At 57.4% G+C, this 20,855-nt stretch overlaps 1 protein-coding gene across 2 annotated transcripts in view; it reads left to right on the top strand.

Moving 5' to 3' along the window:
- The window catches only part of RBPMS2 (RNA binding protein, mRNA processing factor 2), a 23,944-nt gene extending 3,089 nt beyond the window's left edge, over nucleotides 1-20,855 (top strand). The window contains exons 1-8 of one of the 2 annotated variants that reach the window (XM_045822326.1): nucleotides 5,752-5,863; nucleotides 11,946-12,023; nucleotides 12,625-12,663; nucleotides 13,371-13,433; nucleotides 13,773-13,923; nucleotides 14,430-14,581; nucleotides 19,390-19,488; nucleotides 19,740-20,855. In XM_045822326.1, the coding sequence (XP_045678282.1) occupies nucleotides 5,753-5,863; nucleotides 11,946-12,023; nucleotides 12,625-12,663; nucleotides 13,371-13,433; nucleotides 13,773-13,923; nucleotides 14,430-14,581; nucleotides 19,390-19,452 (657 nt within the window). In that variant the 5' untranslated portion in view covers nucleotide 5,752 and the 3' untranslated portion in view covers nucleotides 19,453-19,488; nucleotides 19,740-20,855. Of the gene's footprint in view, nucleotides 1-5,751; nucleotides 5,864-11,945; nucleotides 12,024-12,624; nucleotides 12,664-13,370; nucleotides 13,434-13,772; nucleotides 13,924-14,429; nucleotides 14,582-19,389; nucleotides 19,489-19,739 lie in introns of those variants that run through there. The other variant, XM_045822327.1, reaches the window with a different exon arrangement.

The raw sequence follows: 20,855 nt of genomic DNA, 5'->3' as shown, positions 1-20,855 counted from the left end.
CCAGAAAGTGAGGTGATACAGCACAAGAGCCCTGCTCAGGGTGCCCTTGCCTCGGATGCTGCTCAGCCTTGGACCGAGCATGTCCTGTCCGTGTGACTCTTGAGGGATGGCTAAGTAGTACAGTGTTTCTGCGGAGCAGGGTGTGTAGTTGGAAAACATTCTGTTTTGAAAATGGAGACTTGACTTTCATAATAGAAGGTAATGCTAAGTTATAGCAATTACTCATTGGGGTCCCCAAAGGGGAGGGAAGCATTTGGAATCTTGGGGTGGGGGGATGAGTCTCTATGAATTACGGAAGTTTTATGCCAGCTTGATGGTAAATCATAGACAGGGATCAGTGGCAGCTAAAGAAAGGGGTGACAGTTTGCCTTGAGAGCCTTGGTCCCTTGCTGTCCTCCCACCCCCATCTTTGCTTGTTCCTTGCATACACTGTCGCTGGGCCACGGCCTGGTGCCCCTGGGCCCATCGTATGCCCGCCAGGGACCAGCCGTGTCCCTGGCCCAGGCAGGCCAGGCCAGGCTTAGAGGAATGTGAAGGGATTCTGGGGTCCAGTATGCAACCTGGGCACACCCCTCCCATATTTTTTTTCTCTGTCATCAAAACCACTTGACAGAATCTGGGGCTTCTTGGTACTCTGTCTCCAGGCTTTTACTGGTTTAAGGGAAGGGACCCATCTCTGCTTCTGGCTTTTACCTGGGAACACGGCCAGCAAGTGGGTTCAGGCAGATCCCAGTAAGTCAGGCTCCTCTCCTTCCTGGGTGTGGCTGTGGGTGCCTCCCCTCTGCTCAGATAACCTGTGGGAGAGGCTAGCCTAATAACAGCAAGTCCGTATACAGTATTGGTGCCCAGCATCACTCTAAGCACTTGGCCGTATGAACTCCACCAGCTCTCGCCACAGCCCCTTGGGTAACTTACATCACTAGCACCGTGAGTGAGGTCAGAGACCCCTCATGCGGCTCCTGAGTGGGTGAGTTGGGATTTGAACACAGCATTTGCTCTTCACCACATTATACCTGTTGTTCTGTTTGTGTTGGGGTTTTTCATGAGTCTTGGGGGCAAGGGGAGAACAAATCCCGCAACTAAAGTGTCTGGACTCTGAGCTTTGGGGGATGCCGGCATCTCAGCAGAAGTTCAGGGGCTGGTCCCTCTGTTCTGGTGGCATTCCAGGATTGGGTGAGGGGAGCTGTCTGTCCCTGCCGGAGAAGCATTTTATCACAGGTATTGTTTCGAATTGCTATCTTGTGGTGATAGTGAAAACCTGACCAGGTCATTTTCACTTTCCTGTTCTCTGCAGGCAGGCGCCCCCTTGGCCCTGTCGGGGCGGGGGGGGAGCTGACTGCCTTCACACACAGTGACTGAAGTGCTTTGGGCACCCTGACTAGAGAACCCATGCTTGCGCTTAAGTGACTGCCTGTCATTTTGGGGGGACCACAGCCTTGGATCTCCTTATGGCCTCCTTCCCTGCACACAGACAGCTTGGCCAGTCTGCCCCAGGGAGAACCAGCTTCTGAGTCTCACTCAGCGTGTGGACTTCTGGCTTCTCATTCCCGTCGTTGGTGGGCAACTGGCTACTGTAAACAGAGGCAAGACAGGACCTTGCAGGCTGCTGAGCCTTTGCCCTCATGCTTTCCACTGGACCTCCAGGCAGGCCTGGGAGGTGGCGGACAGAAGGAGCCCCTCCTGCCTGCCCAGATGGCTGAGCTCCTGGTCAGAGGCCACCTACTTCTTGTTGCTCAGAGCCGAGTGAGAGTGCTGGAGTTCTCTGCCCTCCCCTGGCCATGGCTGCCTCAGGAGGGTCCTCGTGCCCCCGGCAAAGCCGTGAGGTGATGGGGCAGAGCCCATCGCCGCTCTTCAGAAAGGACGCTGCCGTAGGGGGGATCTGCAGACAACCTACGAAGCTTCAGATGCCAGGACCCCGCCTGTGTCCCCAGGGACCGGCACAGACGCCTTGCTTTCTGCTTCTCCCTCTGTTCTGTCCTTGGATGGGAAGAATAAGGTTGCCTCGAAGATGTGCCAAGGCCAGACAGGTGGCAGTATTGTCGGGTCCTCCCTCCCTGAAGAGTCCGTCCACTGGCGGGCCCATCTGTGCTGGGGGGCCTCTGGAGTACAGCGAGGGGTGGGTGTAGTGGGAGGGTCTGCCTAGACCCATCTGCCATGGCCTTTAGTCATTTGTGGCTGACTGAGCAGAAGTTCTTGGCTGTCACAAGTCATCAAGACTGCCTGTGTAGTTCCGGACAGGACTTGGGCTCCCAGGGAGCAGGGGTGGGGCCTGACCTGGACCGGGCCTCGGGGTAAGTGTCCACAGCACCTAGCTCCAGGTGCTGGGGAATAGCCAACCTCCCCTTCACCAAATGGGCCTTGGACTTTTCCTGGGGTGGAAGGGTGGTCAGGAGAGGTTACTGGAGTAGGACCTGAGACCATTTTTGAGAACCTTGGTTGCTGTGAAGGCTGTGAAGAACTGCCGCCTAGACTGGCCCCTGCACTTGGTGGGTATTGTGGCCAGGTGCAGGCACAGCTGGGGATGGAGGGACCCTAATGTGTTTGTGACGGGGCAGCTGTCACCCCTGGACAGTGGCCTTTCCCAGCAGGACCATTGCATTAGGAAACGTCTCTTGTCAGGCACCGTCAGCCTCCGTCAGCCAGTGGGCGGTGTGGGGGCCTAGTCCGTGTGTTGTCGGCATGGTGTGTTCACGCTGAAATAACAGCACGTGGCTTAAGGGTTGAGGTATTGGTTTTGGAGCTGGAAGAGGGGTGTGAGGTGTCCCTCAGCCAAAGCTTTGAGTCTGCGGGGTGGCGTGCAGCCGTGGTGACAGCTGCAGGCCTTTCCAGGGACAGGGGACAGGCAGTGAGTAGATCTGCATTGGCTGACCACACAGTACCAGGAAGGATGAGAGGTGTATGTCACAGAAGGGCAGGGAGCCTTGCTGGGGGGGCCCGCCATGCCAGGGGGCCCTGGTCTGTCTAAAACCAAATGGAAAGCAGGCGCTTGGCCTCAGCACCAAGTCTGCATAGTGCAGCTCGTGCTGTTTGGTCTTGTTCCCTAAGTGAGGTGTGGGTGGTGCTCACACCTGGCTTCAACCAGGTGTGCTGCCCAGACGGTAAGCCCATTCCCTGTTCCTGGGGTAGAAGTAGAGTGGGCGTGGGGTCTAAAGCCTTCTTACTGAACACTTCATACGTGCCAGCCCTCCCTGCAAAAGAATAAAATTTAAAAAGAAAGAAAGAGAGAAATATACATGCTGGCCCTGTCTCTCGCTGTAGAGAACTTGGTTCCCTACCCTTAACACACATGCAGTCAAAAGCCTTGGGCACCTTGAAGGCTCTGGGGGAAGAGCCCCAACTTCCCGGGCAACTTGGACTTGATTTCCTAGTTCTGCCACTGGCCGGCCAGGCACCTGATCCCTGAGCTGGTTTCCCCATCTGTGAACTGGACCAGTACCACTCTTGCCCATCGCATCAAAGGACTGCCAGGCTCCTGTGCCAGTGATAAGCGTGAAGAACCTGGAAACCACAAGGTGCTCCCCAGTTGGGGCCTGAGAGTCTTGCCCTGATGATATGTGATTTGGGGCTGGAATTACAGCAAGGGCGAGCAGGACACTGTAGTAGACCCTAGGCCTGGGCTCCACACCAGATTGGACTGTAAAGACAGTGTTGGCGTCCTAGCCTGGGAGCGTAGCGGCCCAGAGCCCCTTGGAGGAAGCCCGGGAAGTCCTGGGGTTCTGGGAGCATGTGCATCTCCGTTCCCGTCCACTGCCTGGCTGTGTCTGCTTGCTCTTTATTCCCGTGCCCTTGTTCAGCCCTTATAAGTCCCGGGTCTGCAGGCCATGTTGCCACATTCCATCCACCTCTCGTCAAGTGGCCTCACTCAGAGGGACTTGTTTCCCCCCGGGAGGGGTAAGAGCACCCTGCTGGTGCCAAGCCTAAGCATGGGACCCAGGCAGAACCCAGCCCCCACCCCACCCCACCCCCTCCGAACACGCACTGCAGGAGAACCCAGGCCTCGAAATCTCTGCACGGGAGAGGGACTGCTCTCTGAGCTCTCCATCAGGCAGCCCCAGTATTGCCCCCTCAAAGACCCCTCTCACACCCCAGGCCCAGCTTAGCCCAGGGCCTGGCTTCTGACCTCTGCTCTCTACCCCCACGTTCTCTAGCCACTTCTTCACCACCCTCTTTGTCTTCCTGTGGGCAGAAGCATTAAAGCTCAGAGCAGATAGAGGCCACCTTCTCCTGCCCCCTGGTGTCTTAGAAGGTGGGGTGTGAGGGACCCTAAGATGTGTCCACCCCTCTCCTTCACTGCTGAGGCAGTGGAGGGAGCCACAGAGACACCGGCCTGGCAGGGCCGCGACTTCAGCTCAAGCTCCCTGACGGTTGGTTCGAGGCTCTTTTTCTTTTGTGTCCATATCTGGTCAGCAGTCCTTTGCTGAGCAGGAGGCTGACCCCCGAGTCACCTGTCTTGGTTCTCAGTGGGTCCCTTTCCCTGGGAGAAGCCAGATCAGAGCTGGGTGTGATGATGGCTGGTGTGAGTTCAAAAAGGATCTTCAGTGTCTTCATATCCGGAAAGCCATAAGCTGTATATAATGCACGCTGCACTCATTAACCTCCATGGACTGGCTGGGGGGGTGCTGGGCTCAGGCCTCCTTGGGCTACATGTGCCCAGCTGGCCTGTTCAAGATATGCGAGGGGCCCTGCTCTAGCCTCCCACCCCCACCTCCCCTAGTCAGTGGGGCAGAAGGCCACGCTCAGCTGCTGGGAGTGGGCAGTCTGCCAGTTTCCCTTTGACCTCCTTATCGCTAACTCTGTTTGGGACCGACCATGGAGTCATCCTGTGGGACCCCAACTGGCCTTGCACGAGGGCCTATTTCTTCTCTTTTAGCTTAGGAGCTGAAGGACACCTACCTGTTCCTGGGTGCCCCTGGCTGCCCCCGGCTGCCCCCACTGGAGTCTGAGTGGGTGGTGGTGTGCCATCGTGGTCTGCAAAAGAGCTTTGACTTGTGAGCACCTGGGGACCCTGGGCCTGCCTCCAGCGTGCTCGGGGACCACGAGCAACCCGCTGGACCCCGGGGGCCGTGGTTTCCTTATCTGAAAATAAGGTTTCTTCCAGCTCAAATATTCTGCGTTTCAGTCGCTGCTGAGGGCTGGGAGCTGGGGAAGGATGTGGGAGGGGCTTATGAGAGGCTTGTTTTTCCCTTTTTGGATTCCACCGCCTTCCCTAAGTGGTGTTTTCCATCCAGATGACACCGGGAGAGCTCACGCTAAACAGCCGGCAGGCGGGATTCGAGGCAAGCGCGTTACTTGAACATTTTGATGGAGCAGACAGTTGAAAGAGTTTTTCCTTCCCAGACTGAATTCTAACTTCCAGAGATGCTAAGGGACTGCTACAAAGAACTGGTTTTCAAATACCATCTTTACCTCTTTGGTAGAATGTTTCCGTCGCCCTGAGTCAAGTTTCCTGAGTGTGTCTTCCCCGGAATCCCAGCCTCCTGAGGCCGGGATTTGCCTAGAAGGCGGGAGCCTGTCGGGGCAGAGTGTTCCTGCTGGACCCGTGGAGTCTGTTTGGGAGTGGAGCAAGGGAGGAGTGGGGAGTGGCCCTGGTGTTTCCCTGCCTCCGCATCCTTTGTGGAGAAGGGTTCGTCCTCTGAGCAGGTGGCCCTGGGAGTGCAGGCTGCTGCTGTCTTGGAGCTTACCGGCTGGGGGAGGTAGAAGGCTGTGGCTGTCCTTCAGAGTCAGAGGGTAAGGCGGCATAGTATCCACGGGCATGCCACTGCTTTTGAAAGTTGTGTTTACCTTTCTGTCTTTGATAAAAACTGGTGCTTCTGGAGCCTGTTCTCTGGGCCACAGGACCCTGCTGCTGCTCTTGACCCAGACGGTGAGTGTTTAGTGGCCAGTATGAAGGAGGTCTCTCGTGTTGGAAAGTTGGGACAGGGTAGAGCTGCAGAGCCCTCAGCATCAGGCCTGCCCCTCCCCTCACAGGGGGCGGCGCTCACCTGGTGAGAGCAGAGTGGCCAGACCCCAGTGTGGGGCCCCCTTCCCTGGGGAGGGAGGGCTCTGTGGCCCCTGCTGACCGCACCCAGGGGCTTGGCTTGGCTGTGTTCCTCTGTGTAGAACACCCGCCCCACCTCCTCCCCTGCCAGCCTGTGTCCCTTAGTTCCCGCAGGGCCCGCTGTGAGCTGGGCCTGTGTGTGCCCTGGGGGGGAGGGAGGCCTAAAGAGCCACCGTCAAGGAAGCCGGACTGGCGTGGGGACCCCTGAGGGACAGGCCTGCCCACTGGAGTGTCCAGAGCCGAGGAAGGTGTGTCCTGGACGGATAGAGATCGATCAGTGTCCCGTCTGAAAGTTTTTCCCACAGAAGCCTGAATTTGTGCTGCGAGGCCGGTGCCTTGGATGTCCTGTCACCTTGCTCCTGAAGGCTTTTGTTTGATTTCATTTTTATCTGAAGATCTTTAAACAGATTTCCGTTTGCCTGATGGAAGGACATCATGGACACATAGATGTGAATGAGCTTGCCAGGGCCCCTGCCTCTCTTTTCCTATAAAATGTGAGGTGAGCTCTGACCTCTGGGCTGGGAGGGCTGCAGGGAGGAGAGGAAGACCGCATGAGGACCCGCAGCTCCCCTCCCTGTCACGAAGGAAAGGGCTGGGCAGCCCTGGGAGCCTGTGTCCTCTGTCTTGCTGGGATTAGAAAGTGTGATTGAACCTGGCTGGCATAGCTCAGTGGATTGAGCACGGGCTGGGAACCAAAGTGTCCCAGGTTCGATTCCCAGCCAGGGTACATTCTTGGGTTGCAGGCCATGGCCCCCAGCAACCACACATTGATGTTTCTCTCTCTCTCCTCTCTCTCTTTCTCCCTCCCTTCCCTCTCTAAAAATAAATAAATAAATAAATAAATAAATAAATTAAAAAAAAAAAAAGAAAGTGTGATTGAGACCTGGCCTGCAAACCAAAGGGTTGCTGGTTCGATTCCCAGTCAAGGCAAGTGCCTGGGTTGTAGGCCAGGTCCCCAGTAGGGGGCATGTGAAAGGCAACCACACATTGATGTTTCCCTCTCTCTTTCTCCTTCTCTAAAAATAAATAAATAAAATCTTTTGAAAAAAAGAAAGTGTGGTTGAGAGGCTCCTCCTAAACCTTTTTAAAATTTTTATTTATTTATTTATTTATTTTAGAGAGATGGGAAGGGAGGGAGGAAGAAAGGGGGAGAAATATTGATGTGGGAGAGATACATTGATCAGTTGCCTCTCACACGCTTCCAGCTGGGTATCCGGCCCACAACCCAGGCATGTGCCCTGACTGGAAATTGAACCAGCAACCTTTCAGTTTGCAGGCTGGCACTGAATCCACTGAGCCGCACCAGTCAGGGTATCCTCCTAAACCTTTCTTATGGGAGGGGAGACCTCGCCTTCCTATGCTTTCAGGCACTGCCCTTCTCGACCCCTCCCTTGGAGCACTGGGAGTGAGATTCCGGGCCACCAGGGACAAGGTGAGGCGTGGTCAAGAGGCAGTTGGGAACCCTTAGGCACTCTAGGTCCGGCACCGGCTGCAAGGGCAAGAGCCCGGGAGCACACAGCAAAGACCTAGACAACCCCAGGAAGTCCGCCGACCAGTGAGAGCCTTAACAGAGGGTCTGGACCTGCCCCCACACCCTCACCCACAGCAACTTCCCAGGGAGCCTGGCAGCAGGACTTGTGCAAGGGAAGACCTGTGTCAGGAGCCCCCGGAGCCTTGCTGGACAAGGGACTCGGTTGTGCCAAAGGGCCAGCTGGTTTCTGTAGGCAGGCCTGGTGCTAGCTGGGACGAGCCAGCAAGGCCGAGTCTGTTCTCGTGCCGTGCAGGCCACACAGCCATGTCTGCGATGCCCTGTGTGGTGGGACACCTCTCTGGGCCAAGTTCTTTGTTTGTATTGACTTTGGTGCTTCCCGTAGATTCCATCGGAAAGAGCTGTTCCTCAACATGTTTCTTTCACTGACTTCTCAGGATGCTCCCTCCATCCATTCTGCACGCACCCCCCCCCCCCCACCCAACCCCAGTACCCACTCTATCCCATCCCAAACCATCTTCCAGTTGTGCTAAGGGTGGGGCTGTGGTGTAGCACCATCTGCTCGTACTTGCCATTGAAGATGGTCGTTTTACCAGGGCTGCAGTGGTTTTACGAGTTTCAGGATGGGAACGAAAATAATCCCATGGGTTGTGTGGCTACTTCTGGAGAAAGGGCTAAACTGTCTGGGTGACTGCTGGTAGCCTGGGGTTGTGGGAACAACCCTTTTTGCTCCCTTCAGATACTGAAAACATTTTTGTGGTAAATTCTTACAATACATTTGTGGAGTGGGCAGGACGTGGGTTCCCTGGTGGATCTTTCCGTGTTGGCGTCATCCAGTCGTCAGGGTCTGCACGCAGCCCTTCAGTGCGTGCTGGGCCTGTCAGCAGACGGCCGGCGGCAGCCAGGGGCCGGGGAGGCGCTCTCCGGTGCTGGCCCGAGACACAGGACTGACTGGCCAGGCCTTGGAGGAGTGACCGCATGTCGCTGTCCCTGCACAGATCCTGGTTGTGCTGTCAGCTTGCTTGGCCACCTTCCTATTCTGCGCCTGTGTCCTCACCTGTAAAATGAGGTACCTTTCCCTCAAATGTTAGGGAAAGAGGGAAAAGGAACCCAGTGACTGGCTGAGATCATCTCACCTGTTGTGCCGGCTCCAGACTGACCCAGCACTGGCCCAGCCTCCCCAGGCACTTGAAACTAAGCGGCTCGTGGTAGCTGGTGGGTGAGGTTTGTGTGCAGGTGACTGCTGTGAGCAAACGCACACTTTGTGGAGCCTCCCGTGTGCCAGGCATGGAGTCGGGCGCCGTCCTGGAGGTCGATGCTGCCCGAGTTGTGCCGGTACGCAGATTCCAGGACATGAGGCGTCTTCCCCAAGCCAAGCCTGAGGCGTGGGTGCAGACTGGCCTAACTGAAGCTGGTCGTCTTTGCCATGTATGGAGTTACTCTGTCAGCCATCACGCTGAGCCACATTTGTGTTGGGCTGGGAGCTTCTTCCGAAGGACTAAGGTGCACAGAGGGGCTGGATTCCAAATGCCGAGGCCTGGCTCTCGGTGCTTTGGAGGACGTGAAAGTTTTTCAGGCCTGGCTCCCTCCTCTGGGGTTTTGTAGAGTCCAGGTGGGGGATAAGCTCAGACAGGTAGACATGATGTAAAGGGTCATCAGGGCCCCCGGGGACTTCAGAGGAAGCCAGGAGAAGTGGAGGGGTGCAGGATGGGTGGGATGGCTCCTTTCTGCTAAGGAACGAGGGAGGGTGTCCTGAGAGGCAACACAAGCGGCTGCCTTGAGACCAGCTGTGTTTGGTGCCTCTGGAGCTTATCGGGGACCTGGAGGAGATGGGCCGCGGCGGGACCAGAGGGAGGTGGGCACAGAAAGGCAGGTGCGTGGGCTCTAGAATCTCTTGTCCTCTCGGTGTGGAGCTAGCCAGCCTGCTGCTCTCCTGCCTCCCTCTACCCCGGTTTGCCGGCTTCTTCTTCTGCCCCCATCACTCCAGCTTTGCTGTCGTCCTGAACAGGTGCCCGAGGAAAGAGACTGGCTACTGAATGGCTGATGGGCACACTTGACCCACCCATGAGGCTGACAAGGCCACCCAGGTGCCTCTCCGTCTGTCCCCACGGCCGTGGATTGCTGGAGGACCAGATGACCGAGTCCGGGTCGCTGAGTCTTACCCAGCCTTGCTCCCTGGCAAACTAAGTTGCATGGACCCTTTGTGGGCCTCGGTTTCCTGCCTGCACAGAGGCCAGGCGGTCATCTGCCGGGGTGGCTAGGATCAAGTAAGAACCAGAGAGGCTAGTCGGGCCAAGTTTTCTGTGACTTAGCCTCCCAGACTTTGATCCCAGCCAAGGGTCTGTGACCTGGTGGACAGACACCCACCGCCTAATCCATAACTGCTTTGGCCTCAGTTTGTTTCCAGAGAGGTGGCCAGGGACAGGACGGGAGCGATCATGTGGCCTTTTGAGCCCTTCAGAACCTAAAGGGTAGAAACTAGAATAAGAGGCTGGAAACATCTGGTCCAAAGAAGGGCGGGAAATGAGGATCTGAGCTGGGAACGAGGGAAAGATCCCCTCTCCTGCCCCCTCCCCCACCCAAGCAGGAAACTGTGCTGAGAACCGACTATTTAAGAGGGCCCCTGGGGAGGCCCGGCCAGAAGGGAGCCATTTGAGGAAGGGTTTAAACTAGCCGGGGTGAAAAGGGTGGCCCGGGAGGAACTGGAGCAGAAGTTTCTATGGGGTGGCTCTGGCTCTGTCTTTGGCCCAAACTCCACCCCACCGTCTCAGGGACGGAGCGGTGACCCAGGCCCACCCCCACCCAGTGGGAACCTAGCTGGCTTGCACTCCTTCAGCCCATCCGTCCTCTGAGGGTGGGCTGGGTGCCCAAGTCCTGGCACCCAGAAGCAGGTATGGTCTCTGCCAGTCCAGATGAGTGTCAGGTCTGCTGCCATTAGAGAAAAGCTGGTGACCCTAGCAAGCCACTTCCGTGTAGGGGGTTACGTGGAAATTAAAGGCCCTTCCATCAAAAGGCAGGGGGTGTAGAGGATGGTTGCCTTCTGGAGTGCAGGGGCTCACTTGAGCCCACCCTGGAGCCTCGGCTGTCCAGTTTCTCCCAGGTGCCTCTGGGGGCGGGCCAGCACTCGAATGCTGTCTGTGCAGGGATGCAGAGCTGCCGGGGCTGTGAGGCGGGGCTGTGAGGCGCACAGAGCCCTCACCCCGGGCCTGGGAGCCTGGGAGCTGGGCGTGTCTGGTGAGAGAAAGGCCTGGCTGGGGGGGCGGGGGGGGGGGCGGGAGGTGCCCTAAATGGCAAGGGTTTGCTTCTTGACAAAAATTCATGTGAGTGAAGAAGCTTGTTCTTACCCATTTTTTTTTCTAACCAGGCACAGGCTGGGAGTCATCCTTGTGGGGTGGGAGCAGTGACACCAGCAGCTGGGTTCCTTAGCCATTCTTGGCCGAGTTGTTGAGATGCGTGCACATGTGTGCCTGTCGGGTGTGATGCTGCCCGGCTGCCCTGGGCTCCTGATCAAGCCGGTGTCTGGAACGGCGCTGCTGGCTGGGTCCCACAGGCCGGCACGCAGCTGAGGAAGCCAGGTCTGGCCGGAGTCACAGGTGGACATCCGGTGTCTAGACCTGGCTTCACCACCAACTTGTGACCACGTGGAGGGCAAGGCTCATAATTGACAGCATCACCTGCCTCACTTGAAGCTGGCGAGATCCTGTTCATTCTTCAAAGCCCAGCACAATTGTTCCATCTCCGAGTCCTCACCCAAGTCTCTTACTCAGTAAACACTTAGTACCGGCACTGTACTAGGGGCCGGGCATGGAGGCAGGAACAGAACACGTTCCCGGCCACTTCTGAAGCGTTTGCGTCAGAAGCAGTAGGAGGTGGATGTGGAAGTGGCGGGCCCTGTGACGAAGCCGCTCCAGGGTGTGGCGTGGCACCTGTGTTCCACTTGCACCTTCGCCTTTTCCTGGGGCCAGACAGAGCCTCTCAACCTGGGGTCCATGGGTATCTGCTGGAAAATACATACATTTTAACTTGCGCGTTGGGCGGAGGCAGGATGGGACATAAGACACCACAGTTTGCTTCGGATGTCAGAGGGGTCCTTGGTCTTTGCACTTATCAGGTAGGGCCCTCTCCTGTGCGTGCGCGCTGCACTGCCTCGCCCAGAGGTGCAGAGCAGGTGCTTGCTGAGTGGCATCTGGACACCTGCACGGTGAGCCTAGAGAAAGGAAGGCGCACAGGAGGGGCTTTGAAAAGTTAAATGCTGAAAAAAACCTCTGCGTGTTCATTTGCCTGGGCCTCCAGAGGAGGCCCGGGAAATACGGATTTCCTCCCTTAACTCTGGAAGGATCCAGTCCTTTCCTGATGGAAGGGCCATCGTCCCTCTCCCTCAGTCAGTCTGGCCCTGACCCCTGTGGTTTCTGTCCCCAGGTCCGGACACTGTTCGTCAGTGGCCTCCCTGTGGACATTAAACCCAGAGAACTCTACCTGCTGTTCAGGCCGTTCAAGGTGAGTCTGGGCCCGGCCACACATGGGCGGGGGTGGAGCCTGGGGTGGAGGCGAAGCATCAGGAATGAATCTCTGGCCTGGACCGGGCAGCAGGAGGACGTAGGACAGTCTCAACACCTGTGATCACAGACCTGACCCTCTGTCCTGGTGCTGTTAGTTCACACGTTGTTTTCTGGTGACTGTGCACCCCTTCTGAGCCTCTGTTTCCTCATCTGTAAAGTGGGGGTGTGGAGAATCTCTGTAGATTTTGCCATATAAATAATCTTTGAGATTCACTGTAGCCTTTTCAGTTTGCAGATGAGAAAACTTAAGAAGGTAAGCTCGGTGCCTCTGGATTCCAAGTCAGTGGAGCAAACGGGAATTTGCGCATGAAATGATGACCGCTGTGGTGTAATGCCCACCCATGCGCCACTCCATGTGATTCAGAGTGCGGGGTGGAGGGCGCCCGACGGCGGGGGGCAGAGAGGGTCAACTCTGGGGGAGGGGAGCATGAGAATGAGACAAGAGAGCAGTAGGGAGAAGGGATGGGGTGTCGTCGGTGGCTGGGACAGCGCAGCAGTGGCTCTGACCTTCCCTGTTAACGCCTGACCTCTCTCTGCAGGGGTACGAAGGGTCCCTGATCAAGCTCACATCGCGACAGGTAATTTCTCTCCAAGGTTTTTCTTCCTCTCAGCCCAGCCCAGCTACCGAGCTTGGAACTAAGTCTGTTGCCTTTAACTCAATCATGAAGCATTTTGGGCAGCTGAGACTGGCTGTGTCCCTGTGTCCCTTTTGCATCCTGAGCTGATGAAAGTGGCCCCACAGGTTCCTTCTTCCTCCTAGTGGGCTCGTGGCCCTCCCTCTCTGACTCTTGAGGACCCACAGTCTGGTGCCAAGGTGGAGGCCCAGAGACGTGGTGGCTACGCTCTGGCCCCAGACGCCAGGCGGCAGGGGGCCATTCTGGGTCTGGACCAAACTGGGGAAATGAAATTGGGGGAGTTTCGATGTGTTTGCCCTTGATTACATCTGGAACCTCCCCACGCACTTGATATATCAGAGTCTGCTTAACTTCCTGCAGAAAACATGGATTTTACTCTTAATCACCCGCATTCATTAAAAAAAAGGACTTTTACTGAGAGGGCAGCGGCGTTCAGTGCAGTGGATAAAGCTCAGTCGGCACCATTCCACACTGTGGTGCCTGGCGGGAGGCTTCTGGTGCACCAGAACTCCTGTTCCAGCCGGACACAGGAAGGAAATGGACAAGAGTGGCTTTTCATTGCTTTGGGGGGTTTTTTTGGTGTGTCTGTTTGTGGAGGGGGAGATGAATGTAGGGAGAGATGCAAGGGTGTTCTCTCTTTTTCCTACTAGCCTGTTGGTTTTGTGATCTTTGACAGCCGGGCAGGAGCAGAAGCAGCCAAGAATGCATTAAACGTGAGTAGACAGAGAACAGGTCTGTCTCTGACCCATACACCCCTGCCCAGGCAGCACGTGTCCTTGTTCTGTCTTCTGCAAACCCTCCCTGGCTCCTCGCCCAAGGAAAGGGCCCAGAGACGTGCCTTATTTCCCAGCAGCCCTGGGGCAGAGTCCTTGGCTGTGCTATCTCGGCCAAACATCACTACTCACAAGGCCCACACAGTGGATCCTCTGTCTTGGCCCCATGTTGGTGGGTCCTTCTGGCAAGACGTTTCTGGGGACCCTCTGCACCCGCTGTAGTGGACAGTCTGGGTTCTACAAAGTCAAGTCTTTCCCTTCTTTTTCCTTCTGATATAGGGCATTCGCTTTGATCCAGAGAACCCACAGACCCTGAGGCTAGAGTTTGCCAAAGCCAATACCAAGATGGCCAAGAACAAGCTAATGGCTACACCAAATCCCACCAGTGCACACCCCGCCCTAGGAGCACACTTCATCGCCCGGGACCCCTGTGAGTGGCACTCAGAGCTGCAGTCTGCTGCCCTTGTACTTGGCCTGAGCTGAGAGCCCCAGTGGTGTGTGATACAGAGAGCAGATACTGAGATTCTCATTGAGAGAATCAGAGTGCTTGCATGCCCCCCTTTGGAGGAGGCTGCTTGCATCCACAGCCACCTTTCTCTGTGGGTCCCACACATGCGTCCTGCCCTGCAGCCTTTGCTGGACCTCAGACAGCCTGAGCCCCTGAGCTGTCAGCCTTGCTCAGTTTCCCTAAAGCCCTCACTGATTTCTCCTGGTTGAGATTGCAGCAGGCCCATCGAGAGCTTCTCGAAGCAGACAGGATGCTCACCATGCCAGGCCAAGTTAACACAGCTTCTTGCCCTGGTCTCAGGGGGAGTCTGGTCTGAGTGGGGACCTTATGCTTCAACCATAGAGCTGAGTCCCCTTCTGTGTGTGGAATGGGGTGACGGAAAGGAAGACTGGTGTTCTGACAATAGGGGCTATTGTCTCCCTTTGTAGATGACCTGATGGGGACTGCTCTGATCCCCACATCCCCAGAGGCCTGGGCCCCCTACCCTCTGTACACCACAGAGCTGACCCCAGCCATCTCACACGCCGCGTTCACCTACCCAGCTGCCACTGCTGCCGCTGCCGCCGCCCTGCATGCTCAGGTAAACTCTCACTCTTGGAGAGAAGCAGGAAGAGGGTGGGGATGAAGCCTCTAAGCTGGCCAGGCTTTGTGCCCACCCAGCCTCTGGACCACACGAGACTCCGGAGCTGCAACAGAGCTGCTGTCCTCCATGACAGTGCCTTTGGGGCTCGGCTCTGGCAGAGAGGAGGGAGGGGGCAAGCTGTGAGGCCACGTCGAGGGTCCGAGGCAGAGTCCTGAGAAAGTCCCTGCTGAGGTTCCACCACCCCCCGAACACTCGCAGCGCTGCACTGCCTGCCGCCCATGGCGTCGGAGCCATGGTTCACATACCAAGCTGAGTGTGGTCTCTGGGACCCAGCTGCCTGTTCCTGCTCCTCCTGTCTTTATGAACTTGAGAAAGCTCTTAAAGATTTCCGTGCCTTGATTTTCTAGTCTTGTGGAAAGGGAGAGTAGGTAATATTATCTGCCTCAGGGTTGTCATGAGATTCAAACACTAACACACGAGAGGTGCTAGAATGGTGCTTGGGCTGAGCGTCCCGAGCGCTCAGCGATCTCACAGAGCTGGGGCGCTCTCGCTTGTGCGCGGGCTGGAAGGAGGATGCGCGTACTTCCAGGGGAGGGGCAGGGCAGGGGAGCTGGGCCAGGAGGGCTCGCTGCTCACTGGGTGCCATGCTGGGTGCTCGAGAGGCAGACAGGCAGGTGGGCAGGTACCGGCCGGTCCCTGTGAGGCTGTGACAGGAGTGCCGGCTGTGTGGCTGGGCAGCAGCGAGCCCACCTCAGCCTCTGATCGGTGGGAAAGAGTGACCTGGCCAGGGTGTGCCGTGCTATCGAGAGGGCAAGAACAGCAGCTGCCTGGGCTGGACCAGGGCAGTAGAAGGGGACGAGGAGGAAAAGGAAATGAGAAGTCAGGAAGGAAGAGTTCTCAGGAACTGGAAGCCGCGGTGGGAGGAGTTGGCTCCTCTGACGGAGGGCTGAGTTCCTCTCTGTCTCAGTCCTCCGGAGGCCTTGGTGACATCTGGGTGGCCCAGTTCCAGGGTGGAAGGTTCGGATTCTGGGGCTACTACCCTAGCAAACCGTTTTCCCTGGCAGGGGAGTTCTCCCCGGCCGTGGCCACTTTGGACTGTGCTGTCGGCAGAAGACGTTAACCTTGGCTGTGTTCCCAGCTGCATGGCACAGACAGCTGGGAAACTGATCAGGGTAGGAAGGTGGTCACGATCTTCCCCCGGAGGGAAACGTTTGGGTATTTACCTCCAGTCGGGTTCTGGGGTGGGCACAGAGCAGGTAGCAGGGAGCGCTGTCCCTGTCGTCTCCGACGGCTCCTGGCCACTCGGGGAGTTGAGCTGCTGGGGTCCTGGCCTCTCATCCCAGCTTTGCCACCCGTTAGCTACCTGATCTCCGGCAAGTGGCTTCACCCCTGGGCCTCTGTGTCCTCGTCTGTAAAGTGAGAGCGTCAGACCAGATCGGGTGGAAGGTTCTGCCTCATCTGCTGACTCTTGGCCAAGACAGTGACGGGCAGAGGTTGGGAGCCAGGGACAGTTAGTGTGTCAAGTGAACAGGGGGAGGCGCCTCCGCCCTTCCCTTCTTGGGGTGCGCCCCCCCCCCCACACTGTCTGGGGCTGTGTGCTGCTACCTGCCCCTGCGGGCGCCATGCCCTCCTGTTACCTGCCTGATGGAGGCTTCTCCTTTAAGAGGGTGAGACAGGCGAGAGGTGTGGGTGGCAGAGGCACAGTGGGGTCGGCATGTATGGATAATGGCCTGAAGGCAGGGGTCCTCCGTGTCCCCTTATGTCCCAGGGTCCTCCTGGACTGGACTTTGTTTTCTGTTTCATCTGAGGGAATGGGGTCTCTCATTGTGACTCCCCCCACTTTCTCAAACTGACTCAGCCACTGAATGATAACCTCGAAGTTGCATGAGCTTTCTTACCTCTCTTTTCTTGTCTGTATAATGGAACAGTAACAGTGTCAACTTCGTAGGGTTTTTGTAAGGATTGAAGGAACTTAGTACATGAAAACTACTTAGACCAGCACGTGGTACATGCTAAGTGTGTCATAAGCATCAGCTATTAGAGGTCTGTGTTTATGGGAAAAAAGAAGGCAAGTGTTTTTCTTCTTTTTTCCCTTTGGTTTATCATCCTGTTCCCTAGAAAACTGCTACTTTTAGACGATAGACTTGGTAGACAGTTGCATACATGTGTGTAAGTAAATCTCTGTAGAAGAATCTTTTACAAAAATCACTGTATGCACACTTAATCTTTTAAACCTTAAGTGGCAGGACGCTTTCCCACGTCAGTAAGGGTTGCTCTGTGTTGTGTACGCCTGGCCGGCCCACCGCTGTGGGAGCGTGTTGGGTCCCTGTAGGTGGTAAGTAGGTTGTTCACACCATTTCTCGCCCCCGATGGGCCGGCTGCAGCGGACGCCCTTGCTCACACCTCTCTGGGCACCTGTCCTGCTTGTTTTCTGTGTCAAAGATTCCTAGAACTGTTAGGACGTCAAAGTGCAGACTCGCCTGTCTGGGTTAAGTAAGACTGGGTATTGCTTTAATTGACATTTGGACGAGTGAGACTCCTGTACTTATTGGCTGCTTGTGTTTCTTCTCGTGTGGATTCATTCCTTCGCCCGCTTCACTTCCTGGAGAGTCTCCTCAGTCAGTCAGCCCCACGATGTGAGCAGGGACTGAGTCCGTGCCCCCTTTGTTGAGGTGCTGATCCTCTTGGAGCCTGGCTCATTCTGGATACCCAGGGGCATCCCTGCGGGGTGGCCTCTCAGGACCCCAACCCCCTGTGAACAGCTAGGGGGCCGGGAGGGTCCGTTGTCCTGAGCTGGCGCAGGAGTGGACTGTGCTCCCGGGAGGACACGGGCTGGTGGCCGCTGGCCTGAACGAGGGTTCTGAGGGGAGCGGAAACTCAGCCCACTTCAGGGCAGGGCCGCCTCGAGCTCAGAAACGGGGTCTCTCCTCTACTTCCTCCCCGAGAGGGTGGCCGACCCATCTCAGGCTGGGGGAAGCTGATGCCTTGGGGGCAAAATTCCAGCGCTTGTGGGGAGAGGGGGGCTCCCCGAGGGACCCCTCAGACAGCTGTGAGAGGCCTCCAGTGTCCCTCCCGCTCTCATCCAGTGTCACCCCCTCCTCCAGCCCTGCAGGGCACCCAGCTCGGCGGGCACTCCCTTGTTGGGGGCCGCTCCAGCCGGAGGCTGGCTGGGTGGGGGCGGTGGTCAGGACCCACCAGGGGATCCCCAGAGCCGTAGCACAGGCTTGTCCCGCAACACCGGTACTGGTTTCCTCGTCATCCTCCTTGTGGGCCAGCACTGGTATCCAGCCGGGCTTCCAGCTGGGAGGGCACCCGTGGCCCAGCAGAGGGGAGGAAAGGCTTCCTGCCACTCAGCTGTCAGCCGGGCAGGGAGGGAACCGCCTCCAGACATTTAGGAGGCAGGAAAGAAGATCCCTCGGCCCCCGAGGCTGGACAGCTCAACGGCTAGAAGAGGCTCTTGACCCTTTCTGCGTGGTGTGGGGCTTCATCAAGGTAGTTCTAGCAGCCTGGGGTCAGCTGTGTCCTGGTGACAGCGGTGCCATGTGCCTGGAGCCCAGAGGAGACCCTGGCATTGGTCAGGTGACCTAAGACTCTGCCCTGCTATATGTTGCACCCCAAGCACCCCGACTCCCTGCTGAGCGTATGGTGGCCAGAGCTCTGCACTGCACAGAACAGCACCTCGCAGTTGGAGGGGCCCGGGAGCAAGTTCTCCGGGAGCTTCCATCTGCCCCCCAAGAGGCTGGGACCCCCGGTGGCCATTGGGTAACAGCCTCTGACGGCTTCCCCGGTGCTACTCGCTTCCACCTCGGCTCCCGTGTACCGGCCCTTCCTTTCCTGAGGGGACCTGGGCTCCCGTCTCTGGGTGGTCTCCCCCCTGCACTTCCCCCTGCGGTGCCCGAGCCCCACCCGCACCCAGGCAGTCACCCTGGCTGTGATTGGGGCAGTGGCTTTCCCTGCAGGCTTGGCTTGGCCCTGGGCACAGCTTACCTTCCCGACAGCGGGCCTGTGGGGGAGGGTGCGCACGTCATGTTCCGACTGGTTTCTGGGAATCCTGCTTTGGGGGGGTCATGTTCTCTGGGACCTTCTGGAAAGTGCTGGGGTTCTGTAGCTGACGGCCTGCACTCGAGGGCTGAGCTGGTGGGTTACAGATCTCTAGGCCTCAGAAGGTTGACGTGGAGGGAAAAGAGGGATAGGGAAGTGGAGACTGGGAGGACGCAGCATCTGGGTCTCGTCCTTGGCCTCCCGCAGAATTGTACGTGGACGGGACCAATGTCTGGGGTCCTGCCCTTTGGAGACCGCACTGACTTTGCTTAGTCCAGTGTTTAACGTTCTGTCGTACTGACCCTCACACCTGTGCGCGGCTTAATCCTCTCCAGCCTGCAGCTGTGTGAGGTCGCTGAGACTGAAGGAAGTTGAGCAAAAATGTGCTGGGTTCGTTCTCCTAACGTTAGGAGTTCCACTCTCTCCCCGTGGAGGAAAGAGGGAAGGGCGGGTCGGTGGCACCAGGGCCGCTGGCTGCCAAGACTCCGCCTGGTGCGGCCTGGCACGCCCCGGTCGGCCTTAGTGGAGGGCAGCACACGGTAACCGTCCTCTCTCTGAACCTGCACCCTGAGGAGGCAGCCAGGGCGGCGGCCTCTCCTGTTTTCAGGTGAAGAACCTGAGACCTAGAGGTGAGTGACACTGGCCAACGTCGGCCTGTCAGGGACAGAGCCAGGGCTCCAAGGGGACGCAGAAGGCCGTGCCTACAGGGCCCCCCTGTGGAGGGAAGACTGCACAGCGAGCTCCCGGCGTCGCTTCTCTTGCAGGTGCGCTGGTACCCGTCCTCCGACACCTCCCAGCAAGGATGGAAGTACCGTCAGTTCTGTTAGTTCCTCAGTGAGTGAGTGCTGGCCTTGAGGCCCAGGGTGAGTGTCCTGGACCCAGGCTCCCTGCGGGGCCTGGTTCCTCCCCGCCGCCCCCCACCCACCCCCCAGCCTGAGAGCCTGCTCGAGGCCTCTCTGAGGTCACGCACTGGACCCTCGGCTGCTTCCACCCCCTTCTCCTGCCACCCTTCCTTTCCCGCACCCCTGCCCTCGGACTCCTCACACAGGGCAGGCCCGGGGTCGGCTCCAGCCCTGCACCTCTGCTCACGGCCACCTCTCTGCCCGCCCTCTAGGTCTAGTTACCACAGCTTGAAGCCCCCGCCGGGAGGAAGCTGCCCTGAGCTTCCACTGCCCCCAGGCGGCCTGTGGAGAGCTGCTGCCTCCTCCAAAGACTGTGAATTTTAAGCCTGACTCAGTGGACTGCTTCCTGTTTCCTTCTCTCCTCTTCCTCAGCCCTGCCCTGCCCCAGAGCCCTCCTCCCAGGCCTCAGGGGAGGACTGGGGGGCCAGCGGCCAGGACGCCCAGACCCGGCTCAGGGGGGCCTCACTGGGACTGAGCAAGGCCCGACCTCCGCTCCAAACTTGCCTCTGTGGCTTCACCTCAGAGAAACGAGGCATTTGATTTTGCATGTTTTCTGGCATGAATTAAGACACTTAGACTTGTGTATATGTGAGTGTACAGTTTGTTCTCACATGGTGTCACCATAGCAACAGGTCCTGGCCTTTCCTGGTTCATCATTCCCGGTGCCTCTGTCCACGCCTCTCCCCTGCACCCAGCCTGCTTCCGTGGGCCGAGCCCCGCGGCCAGTTCCGCCCTCCATTCCCCACCACCCCGCACCCTTCCAGGCCGAACAGCAGCGACCACCCAGCAAAGAGGAGTGTTTCCGTTTCAGACCAGGGTCCTCCGCCTCCCCCTCAGAGGGGCCCACGGCGGTTCGAACATCCCTTCTCTGCCCACGTCGCTGACCTGCTCACCACACACCCTGCTGCCGCTCCTCGTTCTCTCCAGACTTCGCAACCAACCAAAAAGTGAAAGTATTTTTGTACCCTGTGTAACGAAATATTTATGCATCATAAAGGATTTTTCGTGTGTGTGTGCAATTAATTATTGAAGAGACCTTGTTCGCCCTGTCAGATAAGTTTAATGTTTAGTTTGAGGCATGAAGAAGAAAAGGATTTCCATTCTCCAGCCACGAGCCTTTGTGTCAGGCGTTAGTTTAAGGAAAATGAAGGGAAAATTGTGCAATTTTTTGTTTCGCGAGCACGCCGGTGCTTCGCCTTTGGCCGCGGCTGCGGCTCTCGGCTGTTTGCAGACTCGGGAGGCGAGGTGGCTGTTGTTAATTGCGGATCCTGCGAGAATGTGAATCTGGATGATGTATGAAATGCAAAATAAAAAATCATCCGAAGTAA

Source organism: Phyllostomus hastatus, unplaced genomic scaffold (genome assembly GCF_019186645.2).
Source record: "Phyllostomus hastatus isolate PE091 unplaced genomic scaffold, TTU_PhHast_1.1 phas_scaffold_501, whole genome shotgun sequence".
NCBI lineage: Eukaryota > Metazoa > Chordata > Mammalia > Chiroptera > Phyllostomidae > Phyllostomus > Phyllostomus hastatus.
This window is presented reverse-complemented; position numbering and strand designations above follow the sequence as displayed.